This window comes from Oryctolagus cuniculus, chromosome 11 (assembly GCF_964237555.1).
Source record: "Oryctolagus cuniculus chromosome 11, mOryCun1.1, whole genome shotgun sequence".
NCBI lineage: Eukaryota > Metazoa > Chordata > Mammalia > Lagomorpha > Leporidae > Oryctolagus > Oryctolagus cuniculus.
Window position 1 is genome coordinate 98,420,137 of NC_091442.1, and position 16,774 is coordinate 98,436,910.

Here is a 16,774-nt window from a genome sequence, read left to right on the forward strand (position 1 = left end):
ACAACTCTTATCGCTTAGTGTTGAATTAATCGCCTTTGTGGATTTTCTGGGCCTTGGTCCATACCTCTGTTGTCTGTGTGTTTGTGGGGATGGTGGTTACTCATACTTTGTTCAAAAGTACTAAAAGGGGCGATGAAAAGTAAAACCTTATGCCAGTGTCTTAACTAGACTGCCCTAGAGGGGTCCAAGGAGACAGTGAATGAATATGAATGTTGTATGTGAAGCTGGAACTCAAAATGTGTTCCAAACGTCTGATTCTGCCGTTCATTAGATGCCTTGCTCTTTAACAAAATGAAGATAGCTAGTCAATAGGACCTGCTCTTGGAAGTAAGTCTGAGGTAACTCTTTGGGCCCAGCGTTGTGGCATAGGGGGGTGAAGTCACCATCTGAGAAGCTGGTATCTCGTATGAGCTCAGGTTCGTGTCTACTCCACTTCTAGTCCAACCCACTGCTAATGGCCTGGCACAGCAGCAGTATTTGGGCCCCTGCCACCCATGTAGGCGATCAGGAAGAAGCTCCTAGCTTTGGCCTGGACTAGCCCTGGCTGTTGGGACCATCTGGGCAGTGAACCAATGGATGGAAGACCTGTCTGTCTCTCCCTTTCTATACTGTGACATTCCAATAAATGTTAAAAACAAACTATTTGATAAGACTGTCTTCACTGTTTTATCCCTATAGGCATTACATAATCAAGAAAATACAATCTCAAACCTGCAAAAAATACAGTCTCATTTTCTACATATCCTCAACTATTTTTCACCCTTAACCAGCTGATTGCAGAAAACTTCCAGCAAGAAAAACGGTCAAGTGGCTTTGCTTAAGATGATTTAGCAGCCAATTCAGAAATTATTAAATCCTAAACTCCAGTTTCTTAGTCTAAACCAAGATAAAATAATTTTTTTCCTATCTATACCTCCTTCAGAATTATAGCAGTAGGCAGTGTAGTGTCCTGAGCCAAATCCTTTCCCATGGTGCATCACTACAGCAGATAAATCATAGATAAAGCATTCTGGTCTGAGGGATTTCAAGGTCTCCCTGCAGCAATAGGGCTCCATGTTTAAGATTTCCTCAAAGCCAACATGAACACCAATCTTCTCTCGGTTATTACGTCCTGACCACCTGTGAACAAACCAGGGTAAAATTACAAACAAAATCAAGGGAAAATAACCATGTATGAGGCCTAAACAGTTGCAATAGATGACAAGAGTGTGGAATACAAAGTAGCACATAAAATAAATATAAAATCTTCAGTGCTAAGTTGGCTATAAATGGAAGATTTTAGATTTACCAAACAAGCCCTATCAAGTTTTAAATATTTACTTTGTGTAGTTAAATAAATGGGAAGGACATTAACTTTTAGAAAACAAATTATAGCCCTGTGTGCACTTTGCTCTTAGCAGATAAAGCCAAGACTGAAGAATTTTTAAATTCCTTTTTGTCTTGCCACAGTATGAGCAGGGTATTCCAGATGGGAGAATACACTCTGGATTTTTTTTCTTGGCCAGTTACAGATCAAAACAAAACAAACCACTTCTGATTCCTCAGAGCACTTCAGCTCTTCAAAAAGTTTAAAACTTGTGAGCTTTCACTCTGTGTGAGTATGACACCCCTTTGTGATACAACTTGTACTGTCACTTCCTCAGTGGGTTGATCACGCCTCCCAAAACCTCCCATTACTTGATCTCAGCATGGTAAGCAATGTTTTAGCCACTCAAATAGTATGCATTAGTGGTACGTGGGGAAAAGTCATATAAAATATGATAGTTCAAAAGACTATAGTCTGAGGGCCGGCGCTGTGGCATAGTGGGTAAAGCCGCTGCCCGCAGTGCTGGCATCCCATACACATGTGTAACGGTTCAAGTCCCAGCTGCTCCACTTCCAAACCAGCTCTCTGCTATGGCCTGGGAAAGCAGTGGAAGATGGCCCACGTCCTTGGGCCCTTGCATCTGTGTAAGAAACCCAAAGTAGCCCCTGGCTCCTATGTGCGTCTCCCAATCCCATTTCCCCTTTTATTGTCATGGATATTAAACATGTGAGGGTTACTTCAAAAAAATTCATGGAAAATATAATTAAAATATTTTTATTTTGGTATAAAACTATTGTGAAATGAATGTATACTCATATTCCTTTATTTAATTTTATAACTTTAAAAATATGTTCATGGTGCTGGTGTAGTTCCAACATCCCATATGGGCACCGGCTGTTCCACTTCTGATCCAGCTATCTGCTAAAGCAGTGGGGAAAATAGTGGGAGATGGCCGAAGTACTTGGGTCCATGCACCCATGTGGGAGACCCAAATGTAGCTCCTGGCTTTGGCCTGGCCCAGCCCCAGCCATTGCAAACATTTGGGGAGTGAACCAGTGGGATGGAGGACCTCTCTCTCTGTCTCTCCTCTTCTCTCTGTAACTCTGCCTTTCAAATTAAAAAAAAAAAAAAAAAAAAACCTGCTGAAGAGTAAATTACCTACTCTCTCTGTTACTTTGAAACATTTAACTGGTCTGTTTCCTGACATCTCCTGAGACCCCTGGAATCTGTAGTATATGCCGCGCCAATGAGAAGACTACAGGCTGGCGGCCCCTAGGTAGCTTCAGGATGGGAACCGATTACCGCAAAGACCAAGGCATGATTAAAGGGTTGAGTCAGCCCATCCCACCTCCAACACCTCTGGGATAGAAGAGAAGCCAAATATTGGTCACCACTGGCCAATGCTGTAATCAACTGGAAGTTCCATGAAAAGCCACAAAGACTAGATTTGGACAGTGGAAGCTGGTGAACCCAGAGGCAACACCCTAGTTCCTCACCCCTTTCAACAGGCCTTGCCCTGTGTATCTCTTCTGCCTGGCTGTTCATTTGTATTCTTTAAAATATCCTGTGATAAATGAGTAAACGTAAGTAAAATAGTTCTAAGTTCTGTGAGCCCCTCTTACAATGTAATCAGTCCCGAAGAGGGGCTCTGGGAAGGTACCTTTACGGCGGGTCTGTCATCAGTTCAGCACCTGAGCATCCCAAGTCGGGGCAGTCTTGTGGGACTAATACACTCTCGGTCTACCTGGACCTGGTGTGAGTGTGGACAGTGTCAGAACTGAAGTCAGCTGGAGAGCACCCAGCTGTCACCAGCAGAATCGCTTGCTTCGGGAAAATCCCCACACATGTTGTAACCAGGGGTCACAGAGGTATTCTATGCTGTGAATACAGTAGGAGAAACTGATTTTGTTTATTCCAGTAGCTCCACATCCTCCCTATGAAACACATAAGAGATCCTGTATCCGACGCACCTAGAATTTTAGTAAAGATGGAAGATCAAGCACATAAAATAATGGGACCTGCTTAATGCAAGTTTGCATCATTCTCTTCAGTTATTAAAGTGTACAAAAACACTTCTAAGACATTGTAACTAGAAAGCACTCATGTTCCTGCTGGTAACTTGGGTGCCACGTGTCTGATGCTGATGGAAACGCAGTGAAATGATGACACACAAGATGACACCGTGCCCGAAACTCACAGTGGCCTGTTTTTGAGAAGGGAAAAGCACAGGACTAGCAGGCACAAGCAGCGCACACTGGAAGTGTTAGAAATACTTCACTTACTCCCTTACTTGAAATTTAGAAACTAAATATTCTTATTAATGCTTTGGGTTAAAATTTACTTGGCTGTAAAGATTAATTCATGGAATAAAGAAACTTTTCCTGCTTATGGTAGATAACTAAATACTGAAATTTGAATTTCTATTAGAATTCCCTTAGTCTCTTCCTTATTACTTTCTCTGTACTGATTCATAAGATTGATTTATTTATAAGGCAGTTACAGATAAAGGGAGAGACAGAGGGAGATCTTCCATCCACTGGTTCACTCCCCCAAATGGCTGCAACCACCAGGGCTGGGCCAGGCAGTTGTCAGGAGCTTCATCCAGGTTTCCCATGTGGGTGGCAGGGAGCTCAAGTACTTGAGCTATCTTCTGCTGCTTTCCCAGGCACATTAGCAGGTAGTTGGATCAGAAGTGGAGCTGCTAAGGCTCAAACTGGTGACCATATGGGATGCTGGTGACACAGATGGTGACTTAACCCACTACACCGTAACACTGGCCCCTTTAAACAGTACTTTTAAGCTTATTATTTTGTTAATGGATACTTTCCCTCCATTTTTAGTGAAATCAGATTTTCTCCATGCATGTGGCTACTTGGTAATTTATTCCATCATACTCTAATTAGCTTTCTATTTGTAATGTCCTAATAGAAAATCACCCAAATTCATATATTATTGCCCTTAATATCAAAGTATGGTACTGTTATTTGCATTTATAGCATCACCTGTAAAGTATAGGACTTTATTCACTAATAAATTTTTTGAGGTTTTGTTGCTTATTAAGTAAGCATATAACTGCTAAAAGTAATTGTAACAATTTTAACTATATACTTATTTTTTTACAAAGTTAGTAGTAAGCTTTATCAGTGGTTTTACTCTACAAAGCAACTGGAAAATCATGAAAATACACAATTGGAGAAAAGGACTCCTGTCCTTCAAAAATATCCTTTAAAAGTTGGGTTTTAGCTTTTCTATACACTATGTCTTATACACTGGCACATATAAGTGGTACTTTCTGCACAGATGAGAATAAAGAATGCTGCATCACAGCATGAAGTTTCTGGAATAAGAATCGACAAAGAGTTTCAAATATATTGGGCAGAAGATCAAAGAGAGAATCAAGTAAGCATCTATGTCCCTCCCTTTCAAGTAATTTTTTATAAAGAACTAAGAAACAGAAAAAGGGAAAATGCAGATCTGTCATGCACTGGTTCACTACCCCAGTGCCCACAATAGTGAGAATAGGGCCAGGCCTGGCCAAAGCAGGAGGCTGAACTCAATCTGGGTCTCCTACATGGACAGCAGGGACCCTAGTCCTTGAGCCATCACCTGCGGCCTCACACACCTTAGCAGGAAGCTGGAACTGGAAGTGAATTGGAACTGAATCCAGCCAGTCCAACACTAGATGTCCTAAGTGGTGACTTCACCACCACACCAAATGCCCTCTTCTGACAACATCTTTGACAGCCACAATATATAACTAAATAATTAAGTGTTTATCTCTGGGAAGTGGGACTGAGAAAAATGAGGTACTTGTACTTTACCTTCTGTAAAACAGTACTTGAATTTTTAAAAAAACAGTCTAAAACAGCAAAAACTTATATAAGAAATATAATTGCAAAAGATGCATTTTATATTCTACTTAAAACTATTGGTTGAGCTCTGTAATTAATACACAATTACTCTTAGGTGTTTAATTAATGCTATAACTAGTACTCAAATAGTATTTTACACTTTATGTTTCTGTGTGGGAGCAAAATGTGGTAATCTTTACTTAACATACGCTAAATTGATCTTCTGTATATAAAGATAATTGAAAATTAATCGTGATGTGAAGGGGAAGGGGCAAGGGAGTGGGAGAGGGGAGCGTTGTGGATGGGAGGGAAGACACGGGGGGGGAGGAGGCTATTGTGGTCCAGAAGCTGTACTTTGGAAATTTATGCTCATTAAATAAATTAAAAAAATATATATAATCAATAGTTTGCAAATAACAGCATACAAAGTATCTCCTCTTCAACAGTCTCTTTCCTTCAAAGAATGAATCAGAGTTCCTCAAGTTAACACAGTTCGCACAAAGTATAAAACCATTTGCTTAGATTGACAGACTGGCCAACTGAGTCACCTGAGAAATACAGTTCAGAAGTTTCAGCTTTTGTCTCAAGCGCTCGGAATTGAATTGGTATGCCTTTGATTAAACATTTTCCACAAAGCAAACAGGTAAAACACTACTAGTTATAGATTAAATTTAGAAATATAGGTATTAAATATGCTAAATATTAAATACTATAATAAAATTTATACAGAGAGTAATACTCTTAGAGACCCGAGAAAGGCAATCCACAAGTGAAGCTAATCAGATTAGTTATTGACCATCGGCAGTGTCTGCTGGGAAAGGCTAAAGACTATGAATAGAATTGAAAAAAAAAAAAAAAAGTAAAAGTCAGTATCTTCTAGCCAAGAATGTACCATTTAATCTGTCATGTGTTCTTTAAGTCATAAAGCCTTAGAAGCACACACACACACACAAAACACAACAAGTTAAAAGCGCGAAGTTGGTCGGCAACTGGTAGCACCACTGGTACTAACCTGAACCGCTTGAGATGCAGCCTGAGCACCTGAGGCAGGTGGCAGATCATCAGCTGCTTCTGGGCCTCTGTGAGTACAACTGGTTTTGGGGAAAACCTTCTACGCTTTGCTGTGATGTCAAAGAATGAAAAGCAAATTTAAGGATAAGGAAATGCTGAGTAAACTTTTTAAATAATTCTTTTTCATTTCGATAGGGACTAATTGAGAGTTACAGACAGGGGCTTTGCCCTCAAGGCGTGTCTGATCCACAACAAAAGGGATGAGCTAAGTAACTTAGAGGTGTGAACACACACTTGTGAGTACATGTATTTTAATAATCCTGGCAAATAAGGTACAGGATGAAGTATACTGCAGTAATATTTAAAAGTCTAAATTTGACTGTATCACTTTATACAGAAACGTTGAGTTTTTCCTTAAGCATTTTAAAACATGCATTCCCCGGGCAGAAAGTTTGTGACCTAAGACGGAGCAGGACCTGAGGGGGCGTGAGTCTCTGCTGCCTAGAGCACCCTCCCCCCACCATTCCCAGGGATCCACCCCAGCATGGCCAGTCACCCGAGGGAGGAGCCTGTACCTCGCCCGAGGGTCTTGCTTTTGCCCTTTTAGCACCAGATTCAGATAAATGCGAACTGGGATTCTCCTTGTTATCCCGTCTGCTTCTCTAGAGGTCTGCTTCAGGACTGTCATCCTGCGGCTTCTGGCTAGGCTGTCTACTACTGACGTTTGCTCTTGATGTCCAGGGAACGAGCCTTCAACTCCTACACCAGCTCCAGCTTCCAGCCAGAGCAGCAGTCCCTTCTCGTGTAGGAGGCACAATCAGTCTACCACCATGAGGCTGTGCTCCCAACTATCTCTAACAAACCCCCACCCCCATCCCCCAGAAGTCTTTTTTCCAGGTTGACATCCTTGACATCCAGGAATCCCTACCTCTAGGATCGTCTCCTAAAACATATGGTTCAAGGGGCCTGGTGCTGTGGTGCAGTGGGTTAACGCCCTGGCCTGAAGTGCCAGCATCCATATGGGTGCTGGTTTGAGGCCCGGCTGCTCCACTTCCCATCCAGCTCTCTGCTATGGCCTGGGAAAGCAGTAGAAGATAGCCCAAGTCCTTGGGCCCCTGCACCTGCGTGGGAGACCCAGAAGAAGCTCCTGGCTCCTGGCTATGGATCGGCACAGCTCCGGCTGTTGCGGCCAATTGGGGAGTGAACCAGCGGATGGAAGACCTTTCTCTCTCTCTCTGCTTTTCCTTCTATCTCTGTGTAACTTTGACTTTCAAATAAATAAATCTTTAAAAAAAAAAAAAAATGGTCCAAGTACATCCAGATAGGGAATGTCAACTTTATGACTTATAGTTTTAAGCTATCTGCCTTTATGTATTAAGTTTCTTTAGTCCTGTATGTAACAGCCCCAGCTGACAAACTCCATGTAGCATCACAGCTCTGCATTTGTGATAGCTGTTTACCCTCCAGACTTAGTGATGAAAAGTATCTGCAACTATTCACATTTATATATGTCTAAAAAATACATTACAGCAAAATTGATGAAGGCTTATTTTTCTCTAAAACCTCAAAAATTTTAGGCTACTTATAATAGTGTTCACACTAGGTAGCACTCAGAAAAAAAATGTTAGTCATTCTAGGAAATCATCAATTGATATGACATTTCTTTAGTGCTGGAACATTCAATGTTTATTTTCCATTTAGAGTTCAAAGCCTTAGAATCATTTGGAGACATTAGGGGAGAATTCCTGAAAATACATAGTATGCCAGTTACCCTGATGCAGGGCATGCATCAGATCTGATTTTTATAGACTACTAACTTCAAGAAGATGCTTCTTTTCGATATGGTTATTTTACTGGCCTTCTCTCCTCCCCGCCCCGTCAGGTTCCTGGGCTCATCTTTATTAAAGTACTGACCCTATTGGATCATATTTATCTGTTTCTTCCACACAGCAGTGTGAGCCCTTTGAAAGTATGTTACCTCTATCCATAGCAACTACCACGACGACTAATAAGAGACAGTAGGTGCTTCTGAGTAAACCCTGGTTTTTATGAAGTTATCTAAACAGTAGCAATCCAGTTATATATTATTTCCTAATACACCTATCCATACACAATTATCTATATATCAGTGTTGCTATATAGCAAAAAAAAAAAACAAAACCTTATGAAGTCAGTGTTTCATACGATACAACATGTTTGCCCATTATTTTTCTTTGCTACTTTATTCTGCTTCACATAGCAAATACAGTTTTCTTATTTTATGAACCCCTTCTCTCCACAACTGACCCTAGGATCAAAAATTTTTTAAATACCATCAATAAGACAAAACAGAGTTCATAAATACCAATTATAAAGTTTAGTCTCTTTTGATAAAAAAGTTAATTTTCAAAACTGTTAAAAAATTTCTTTCAGCTTCCTCTTATTTGTGTTTCTCTGTTAATCTTCGAAAAGCACAGTGAACATACTGTCTCTACTCACAGTTACACTGGTCACATACGTAGACTTTTCCTTCTAATACTTCGGTTTCTGTAAATTTGGCCAACATTTCAGTAACTAGACATGGCTGGGAAGCATTATCCTTTCCATTGCACTGGTATCTTTCTGGAAATTCCAGTGACAAGTCCCAGAAAGGTTCTATGGTATTTGATTTGTTGTCACATGCAAGACATGTAACCTGCAAATAAAAATATTAGTTCCTCAGATTATAATTCTGTCAAAACGTTAACTCCTTTTAGGAGAAATCATTACCAATAAATAAACTTTTCTCATGAAAATGTACCACTAGAATTCGGAATAGTCTGTTTTGTACTGTCAGAATATTTATTATTTTTCTTTCCAAATATTTGTTACCACATCCATTACAAATTGTTGAGCTTCAACTACTGGCCATTCAAAAAGCTCTAAGAGTATTTTTTTTTTTTTTATTTGACAGGCAGAGTTAGTGAGAGAAAGAGAGAGAGAGAGAAAGGTCTTCCTTCCGTTGGTTCACTCCCCAAATGACTGCTAAAGCCGGCGTGCTGCGCTGATCCGAAGCCAGGAGCCAGGTGCTTCCTCCTGGTCTCTCATGTGGGTGCAGGGCCCAAGCACTTGGGCCATCCTCCACTGCATTCCCAGGCCACAGCAGAAAGCTGGAGTAGAAGAGGAGCAACCGGGACTAGAACCCAGCACCCATATGGGATGCCGACACCGCAGGCGGAGGATTAACCAAGTGAGCCACAGCGCCAGCCCTGCTCTAAGAGTATTAATCTAATCTATAATTTAAGTAACAATCCAAGCTATGTATTCATTTAATTTGTCTATTATATATTATATGTGTGCATAAATATGTGTACATACATGTATGTGTGTATAAGTATGTATATATAAATATATATATACACACACAGGGTACTTCAAAAACTTTGTGAAAAATAGAACTAAAAGATCTTTCAAGATTTTTTTCACCCCAAATCCTAAAACCTTTTAACCCAATCCATTGTCTTAACCATAATAAAATACTATATTTTCATTTTCAGAATTTGAAGCCTTACTAATAATTTCAAATAACAGTACATATAAATAATGTCGTATTCCCCCTTATGGCAAATATCACATGAAAATCCTCATTCAAAGTCGTTAAGATGCCACTGGGAGTGCCCACAGCCCCTATCAAAGTGTCTAGGTTTGGGTTCCAGCTTCCTGCTCATCAGTGGTCTGAAAGAAGCAGATAATGGCTCAATTAATTGGGCCCCTGCCACCCACCTGGCAGATTCAGACTGGGTTTCCAGCTCCTGGTTTCCACTGGCCCAGCCCCAACTATTGTGGGCATCTGGGGAGTGAATCAATGAATGGGATATCTGTCTCTTCTCAAAATAAATAAATTACTCACCCAACAACAAAAACCCAACATGGAACAGTGTGCTAGGGGCCTACCTTTTGAGAAGTTTCTTTTCTTTTTTTTAATTTTTTTTTATTTATTTTTTTTGACAGGCAGAGTGGATAGCGAGAGAGAGAGACAGAGAGAAAGGTCTTCCTTTTTGCCGTTGGTTCACCCTCCAATGGCCGCCACAGCTGACGCGCTGCGGCCGGCGCACCGCGCTGATCCGAAGGCAGGAGCCAGGTGCTTCTCCTGGTCTCCCAGGGGTGCAGGGCCCAAGCACTTGGGCCATCCTCCACTGCCTTCCTGGGCCACAGCAGAGAGCTGGCCTGGAAGAGGGGCAACCGGGACAGAATCCGGTGCCCAGACCAGGACTAGAACCTGGTGTGCCAGCGCTGCTAGGTGGAGGATTAGCCTATTGAGCCGCGGCGCCAGCCTAGAAGTTTCTTGAATTAAAGAAAAAACTCATTCCAGCAACCAATTGTTAGAATTTCCTGTGAACCAATTTCCTAAGAGTTTACTTCATGTTTAAAGGAAGTGAAACAAAAAGCTTATATAAAAATTTCAAAATTCATTTATAAAGGGGGGAAAAACGGCACAGGGCCAGTCACATCTTTTGAACTATAAATGGTAAAAACAAACAAACAAAAAAAATCACCATTCTGAAAAGAAATTTGTCATTGCATCAAAGTCCTACCCTTTGACAAAGTAATTCTACTAGGACTCTGTTGTAAGGAAATCAGAAAAATAAATTTATCATGATATTCATTGGGGAAACTGGAAATAGTGTATAAGTCAACGGCAATAGTTAAATAAGTTATGGTATAAACTTATGATAAACAATGTTTTAAAAATATTCAAATATTTTTAGTGACTATGGAGTAGTCATTAAAGTATGGACTTTACAATATCAAATGAAAAAAGCAGGAAAATGTAAATGATTATGGAAAAAATATTTATTTACATGCAGGAGGAAAACCTGAAAAGAAATATACCAAAATATTTAGTTCTGTTTATGGATTATGTGATTTTTGGGATTAGGTAATGAGTTTTTTTTTATATAAATTTCCTGTATTATGGGAATATAGGTTTTCTACAACTATATATTTCACTACAGTATATTTTAATACTTTTGCATAGAAAAGAAAACAAAGTTGATAGGAAAATTAAATTGCATGGTATACAACAAGTATAACCTTATTTGTTAACTGGCACATTGCAGAATCTACAGTTTTGAAATATTTACCAAAATAAAATTCATAGATATTACTTAAGAATTACATCCAAATATTCTAAAGAAGTATTCTATAAAATAAAAGGTGACATTGTTGCAATGCAGGTTGAATTCAGGAAAGGTGGAAGGTATGCAAGGAGAAGAAAATGGCCTAAAAATCTGTCTCAGTTTTGAGAAATGTTTTTAAGTTTCGTGCTATGGAAAAGTAGAGAGCCTTACGTCCAGTAATTATTCACCAACAACTCTACTCATTATAGAGAATCATTAATCATATGGAAGATTCTAGTTTTGTAATCTCCCTTTCCACAACAAATCAAACTTTAACCTAGTAATTGAAATTAGGATTGTTCTAGATTTAAACAGTTTGGTCACCTTAAAATTTCCCCATCTACTTGTTAAAACTATCAGACCTTGATCCTTGGCCCTTTTATCAAGTGCTCTAGGTCTACTCCTTGGACCTTGAAATTGCTCAAGTGTGCACCATATCCATTCTTAATACAGCAGCATGGTTAAACCTTTTACTGCTAGGACCAAATACCTCTTCTTAACACCTTGGAGAATCAATGTTATACAGGTTGAGTATCCCTAGTTAAAAAATCCAAAATTTGAAATGCCCCAAAACTAAACCTTTTGGAATGTCATGCTGACATACAACAACTTTCAGATTTTTAAGCATTTTATCTCATCTACTTAAAAGGCAGAGTGACAGAGAGACAGACCTTACATGTGGTGGTTCACTCCCCAGATGCCTACAACAGCCAGGGTGGGGCCAGGTCAAAGCCAGAGAACCAAGAACTCCATCAGGGTCTCCACATGGATGACAGTGTCCCAAACACTGCAGCCACCATCTGCTGCCTCCTTTGGCTGCATTAGCAGGAAGCTGGATAAGAAGTAGAATACAGGTGTCCCAAGCAGTTTAACTTGCTATGCCATAGTGCCTGAGATTTTAGATACTGAATCCCATATGGGCACTGGTTCATGTCAAGCTCTCTATTTATGGCCTGGGAAAGCAGCAGAAGATGGTCCAAGTGCTTGGGCCCCTGCACCCACATAGGAGACCCGGAAGAAACTCCTGGTTCCTGGCTTCAGATTGGTTCAGCTCCGGCCATTGTAGCCATCTGGGAAATGAATCAGCAGATGGAAGACCTTTCTTTCTCTCTCTCCCTCTGTAACTATCTCTCAAATTAAAAAAATAAATAAATAAAAAAGTGCTTCTTGATTCCTCGCTTCCCCCCACAAACTTTTGATAGTAGGGACATGAAACTTTTTCCAGGGATTCATGAAGGAAAAGAATTGTAAATGAGTGAGTTGACTTCTTTATGCACTTTTATAAAACCATTAATTTTGATCTAAAAACTGTACTACCTTCAGCATACTAGATGCACATAGACTATGTCGTGTTTTATGCTTAACTTTATATAAATTCCCTAAGATGAAAATAGGATTTTAACAAATCCATACCTGACTAAGAAGTTGTCCATGAAATATGTTATTCACAACATTCAGAACTTGCTTGATAAGTTTTCTTTGGGATGTGGGGATAAGAGCTGGTAAGCTGGTGCCAGTTGTCTCCAGTTCATGTTGTATTTTATCTAAAAGTTCACAAAGAAATTCCTGAGCATCCTGTTGGGCATAACCACGAAAAGCAGGAATGAGTCTCCACACTGAGTGTAACATAGCGAACGGTGAGACCAAGGCCCACTTTCCAGACCACATGACTTGGAACAAAGTATGTAATTCATGACAAAGAGAAATGTATTGTGAACTTGGCTCCCTAGCTTGAATAAGTTCCATCTTTCGACTTTTTGATGCTCCGCCACTTAATCCTGATGATAAACTTGGATGTCTGGAGCGAACATAGCCTATATCCTTTTCCTGGCATTCATTCATTTGATGTGCTACTGTATCTGTTACGGCGGGATGCTTATAAGATCTGGTCTTATCGCTGGTAGTCACAGCCAGCCATTGGTTCAGATCAAGCTTTAAAAAACATTGTCGAAAAATAAGTAAGTGACTCAACACTTGAAGAACAGAATTCATATAGCAAGTGTTCCCCAAATTTCTCAATCCTGTTACACCAGGAGTTACTTCTGGCCTTCTGTTAACTGAGGAGTCTCTGACTTTTTTAAATGTTCCATCTTCCGAGGTAGGTAGCACTTTATGTTTTGCTGGTGATGATGGATTCTGTGGTGGTCCTTGAACAGGAACTATTTCTACCGTGGTGGACTGAGCGACACCTTGCAAACGTAAACTCTTTCTCGGAGGCACACTTTCCAATTCTACTTTAACCTGATGCTCTAATTCTTGCCGTCTTTTCTTCACTTCTCTTTTTGGCACTATTTTTTCCTGCAATTGTTCTTCTTGCTTTCTTCTTCTAGTGGGTGATTGCTCAAACCAAATTCGAAAGATTTTGCCCATCAGCCTCCTCCTCCTGTGGCAAAGAGCAGTGTACATTAGATCATTCTGAAGCGGAGACGGAGCACCATCGCGTGAGAACAGAGAGTCATCACTTGGACCCGTGGGCCGTAAAATCCTTCTACTACGAGTGGTGCAGTGGTGGTTTTGGCTTTTGATTGCACTTAATGTACTTCGTAGTAACTTCAGGTCTCCAGCTGCATTATCGTTAAGAACATAATCATCACAAAGATAGCAAAAAACATTCATCTCATTCACCTCCAGTGCAACAGGATGACTGCTTTCCTCAAAGTGCCTGAGTGCATGCTCTTCGATGTATCTTCCACAAGCCACGTGGGGACAGCTGAGGCAAGCCCAGATTGACTCAGTAGTATTGCAGTCCACACAATGCCACTTCTGAGGATTGAGGGTGGAATGGTCCTGAGAAAGCCGCAGCTGCCCGATGTGTCTGCACTTATCCATTGTTCACATTGACTCAGTCCAGCTTGAGAAACACATAGTCCAAATACGCCTCTGTTCACAATGCTTGAAACACCTGGAAACTAAACAGAACAATGTTCATTTTTAATAAGATAAAACCAAGAAGCCAATACTCTTTGATGAGGTATTTCCCCAAGAATAAATTACAGATTTACTTCTCTGTCCCTACTTTCTGGGCTGCTTTCCAGTTTCATAGGCAGCTCCAACTTCTCCCTTGCCCTAGACTTCTGACTGGTTACCTCCCTTGTTCTGAAAGAAAATCCATCCATGCTACTTCACTTTTTGTCTGATAGGGCCCCTTAAAAACACGTTTTTAATTGTCTACCACCATCTAGTGGTGAAAAATGAAAATGACCATTTTTCAATGAGCCAGATTAAGATATATCCTTTTTACTCAGTAGTCAGAAGGCAGTTTCTAAAATAACATTCCTTAAAAAAGTAGGTCTGTTAAGACCAAGATATAATCTAGGGGCCGGCGCTGTGGCACAGCGGGTTAATGCCCTGGCCTGAAGTGCCGGCATCCCATGTGGGCGCCGGTTCGAGACTCGGCTGCTTCACTTCCAATCCAGCTCTCTGCTGTGGCCTGGGAAAGCAGTAGAAGATGGCCCAAGCCCTTGGGCCCCTGTACCCACATGAGAAACCCAGAAGAAGCTCCTGGCTCCGGATGGGCGCAGCTCCGGCCGTTGCGGCCAATTGGGGAGTGAATCAGCGGATGGAAGACCTCCCTCCCTCTCTCTCTCTCTCTCTCTGCCTCTCTTCTGTATAACTCTGACTTTCAAATAAATAAATAAATCTTTAAAAAAAAAAGACCAAGATATAATCTCACTGATATATACTAGCTTTCTATGCCCTATGTGGAGTTACTAACCATAATTAAAAGCATGCGACTGAATTCTACCTTTGCCACATCTGTTAGATGTAGGATTTTGAGGAAATGTTTGAACCTCTCTAAACTCTGAAAGAGGAAAAAACATACCAGTTTCAATAGAACCGTCAAAGGTTTGAGAGCGAGAACATATTTATCTCATCCATAGTAAATTTTCAACAAATGGGCAGTATAATCATAGCTATAATGAATAAATCTCAATATTCTCAATATTCTACTTATTTAAAACAAATCCTATCTTCCACTTAATTGCCACTGAACATCTCTTCATATTTAGTACATAATTACATTTTTTTTAATTTGAAAGACAGAGACACAGGTATCTTCCATCCACTAGTTTTCTCTCCAAATGCCTACAACAGACAAAGCTGGGCATCGCTGATCCTGGAGCCAAGAATTTGGGCCATTAAGTGCTGCCTTCCCAGACAAATTAGCAGGAAGCTACACTGGAAGTGGGATAGCCAGGACTTGAATGTCGGATGCTGGTGTCGCAAGCTGAAGCTTAACTCGGTGCACCGCAGTATGAACCACACTCCTTAACTTTTATATCCTGAAGATGACCTTTAGACTGACCTGTCCGGCTTTCACATTTCAAGTGTACATCCTAAACTTCTCTTCCCTCAAAATTTCTTGAGGTATAAACTCTGGTCAAATACAGTGTTTCATCAGAATTCCTTAGACGCAACAGTTGCTAATGATTTGTGCGGAGGGACCTGAATGACAAACATCTGGAAGAAGGATGATGAGAAGACACGCCATCAAGCCGGAGATTTGGAAGAAATCACAGCTGCAGAAGTACAGGCGTTTTGTGAAGAGAGTAGGTAGAATTCGAGCTTAGCAGACCTTAGACTAGCTGAGGTCAGTGGAGGCTAAGAGAAGAATCTGGGACGCTCTTCTACCTACTCTGTTCAATATGGTTGAGAAAGGAACACTGAAAACTAAGTTAAACACTATCATGTTGCTGGCAAAAACAATTTTAGTTCAATACCTTGTAGAGCTGGTGAAACATTATTGACACTCAAGGAAAATTATATCGTTCTAACACTTTAAACAAGTAGAATGAGTCAACACCTTGTAAAATATTTAGACAAGCAAGCTCAACAGAAAAAGCCTAGAAGAAATATGTATTCACAAACACACATTTATATTTATTCTAGGGCTATCTCTGGATAATGGGACTAGAATTGATTTATTATTTTATTAATCAACATTTTCAAATTTTTTAAAAATAGAAAACATGTTAATTACATACACTTTAAAATCAGCTCAGAAAGTATTACATGTGCTAAGTTATACAATGGTTTTTACTCACTTCTCCAGACTACACATACATTCCCTCTGATGCAAGGAATCTGCCTAAGTCTAGATGATGGCAAAGTCCTTGATATTCAATAGGAAATGACATCTATAATGGAACATAATCGGATTTGGTGCAGAACTGTGAAAAGGGTCAAATCTTGTTCAGATATTTCTCTGAGAGACGTTATATTAGGGGAGAGGGCAAAATAGAGTCCATAATCTGGAATCCAACACATGGCTGTATTTTCTAAATGATTATGAGTTACATACCTCAGGATTTTTTTTATTTGTAAAATAACGGTGGTAATAACACCAATAGTGCTAAGCACTTAGAACAATTCCTGGCACTTATTACAATTCTTAGTGCATCTTAGTTGATAATAATAATTATTATTATGCTAGTTTCCTTCTGGTTGATCACTTTTAGTCAAGAGTT

The 16,774-nt window shown here is 40.1% G+C and overlaps 1 protein-coding gene across 7 annotated transcripts in view; it reads right to left on the reverse strand.

Moving 5' to 3' along the window:
• The window catches only part of USP44 (ubiquitin specific peptidase 44), a 31,167-nt gene that overhangs the window by 4,526 nt on the left and 9,867 nt on the right, over positions 1 to 16,774 (reverse strand). For 6 of the 7 annotated variants that reach the window (XM_051845769.2, XM_051845774.2, XM_051845771.2 and 3 more), the window contains 4 exons: positions 12,720 to 14,215; positions 8,647 to 8,842; positions 6,170 to 6,278; positions 914 to 1,119 (listed from right to left, as the gene is read on the reverse strand). In XM_051845769.2, the coding sequence (XP_051701729.1) occupies positions 914 to 1,119; positions 6,170 to 6,278; positions 8,647 to 8,842; positions 12,720 to 14,135 (1,927 nt within the window). In that variant the 5' untranslated portion in view covers positions 14,136 to 14,215. Of the gene's footprint in view, positions 1 to 913; positions 1,120 to 6,169; positions 6,279 to 8,646; positions 8,843 to 12,719; positions 14,216 to 15,612; positions 15,768 to 16,774 lie in introns of all 7 variants that reach the window. The other variant, XM_051845770.2, reaches the window with a different exon arrangement.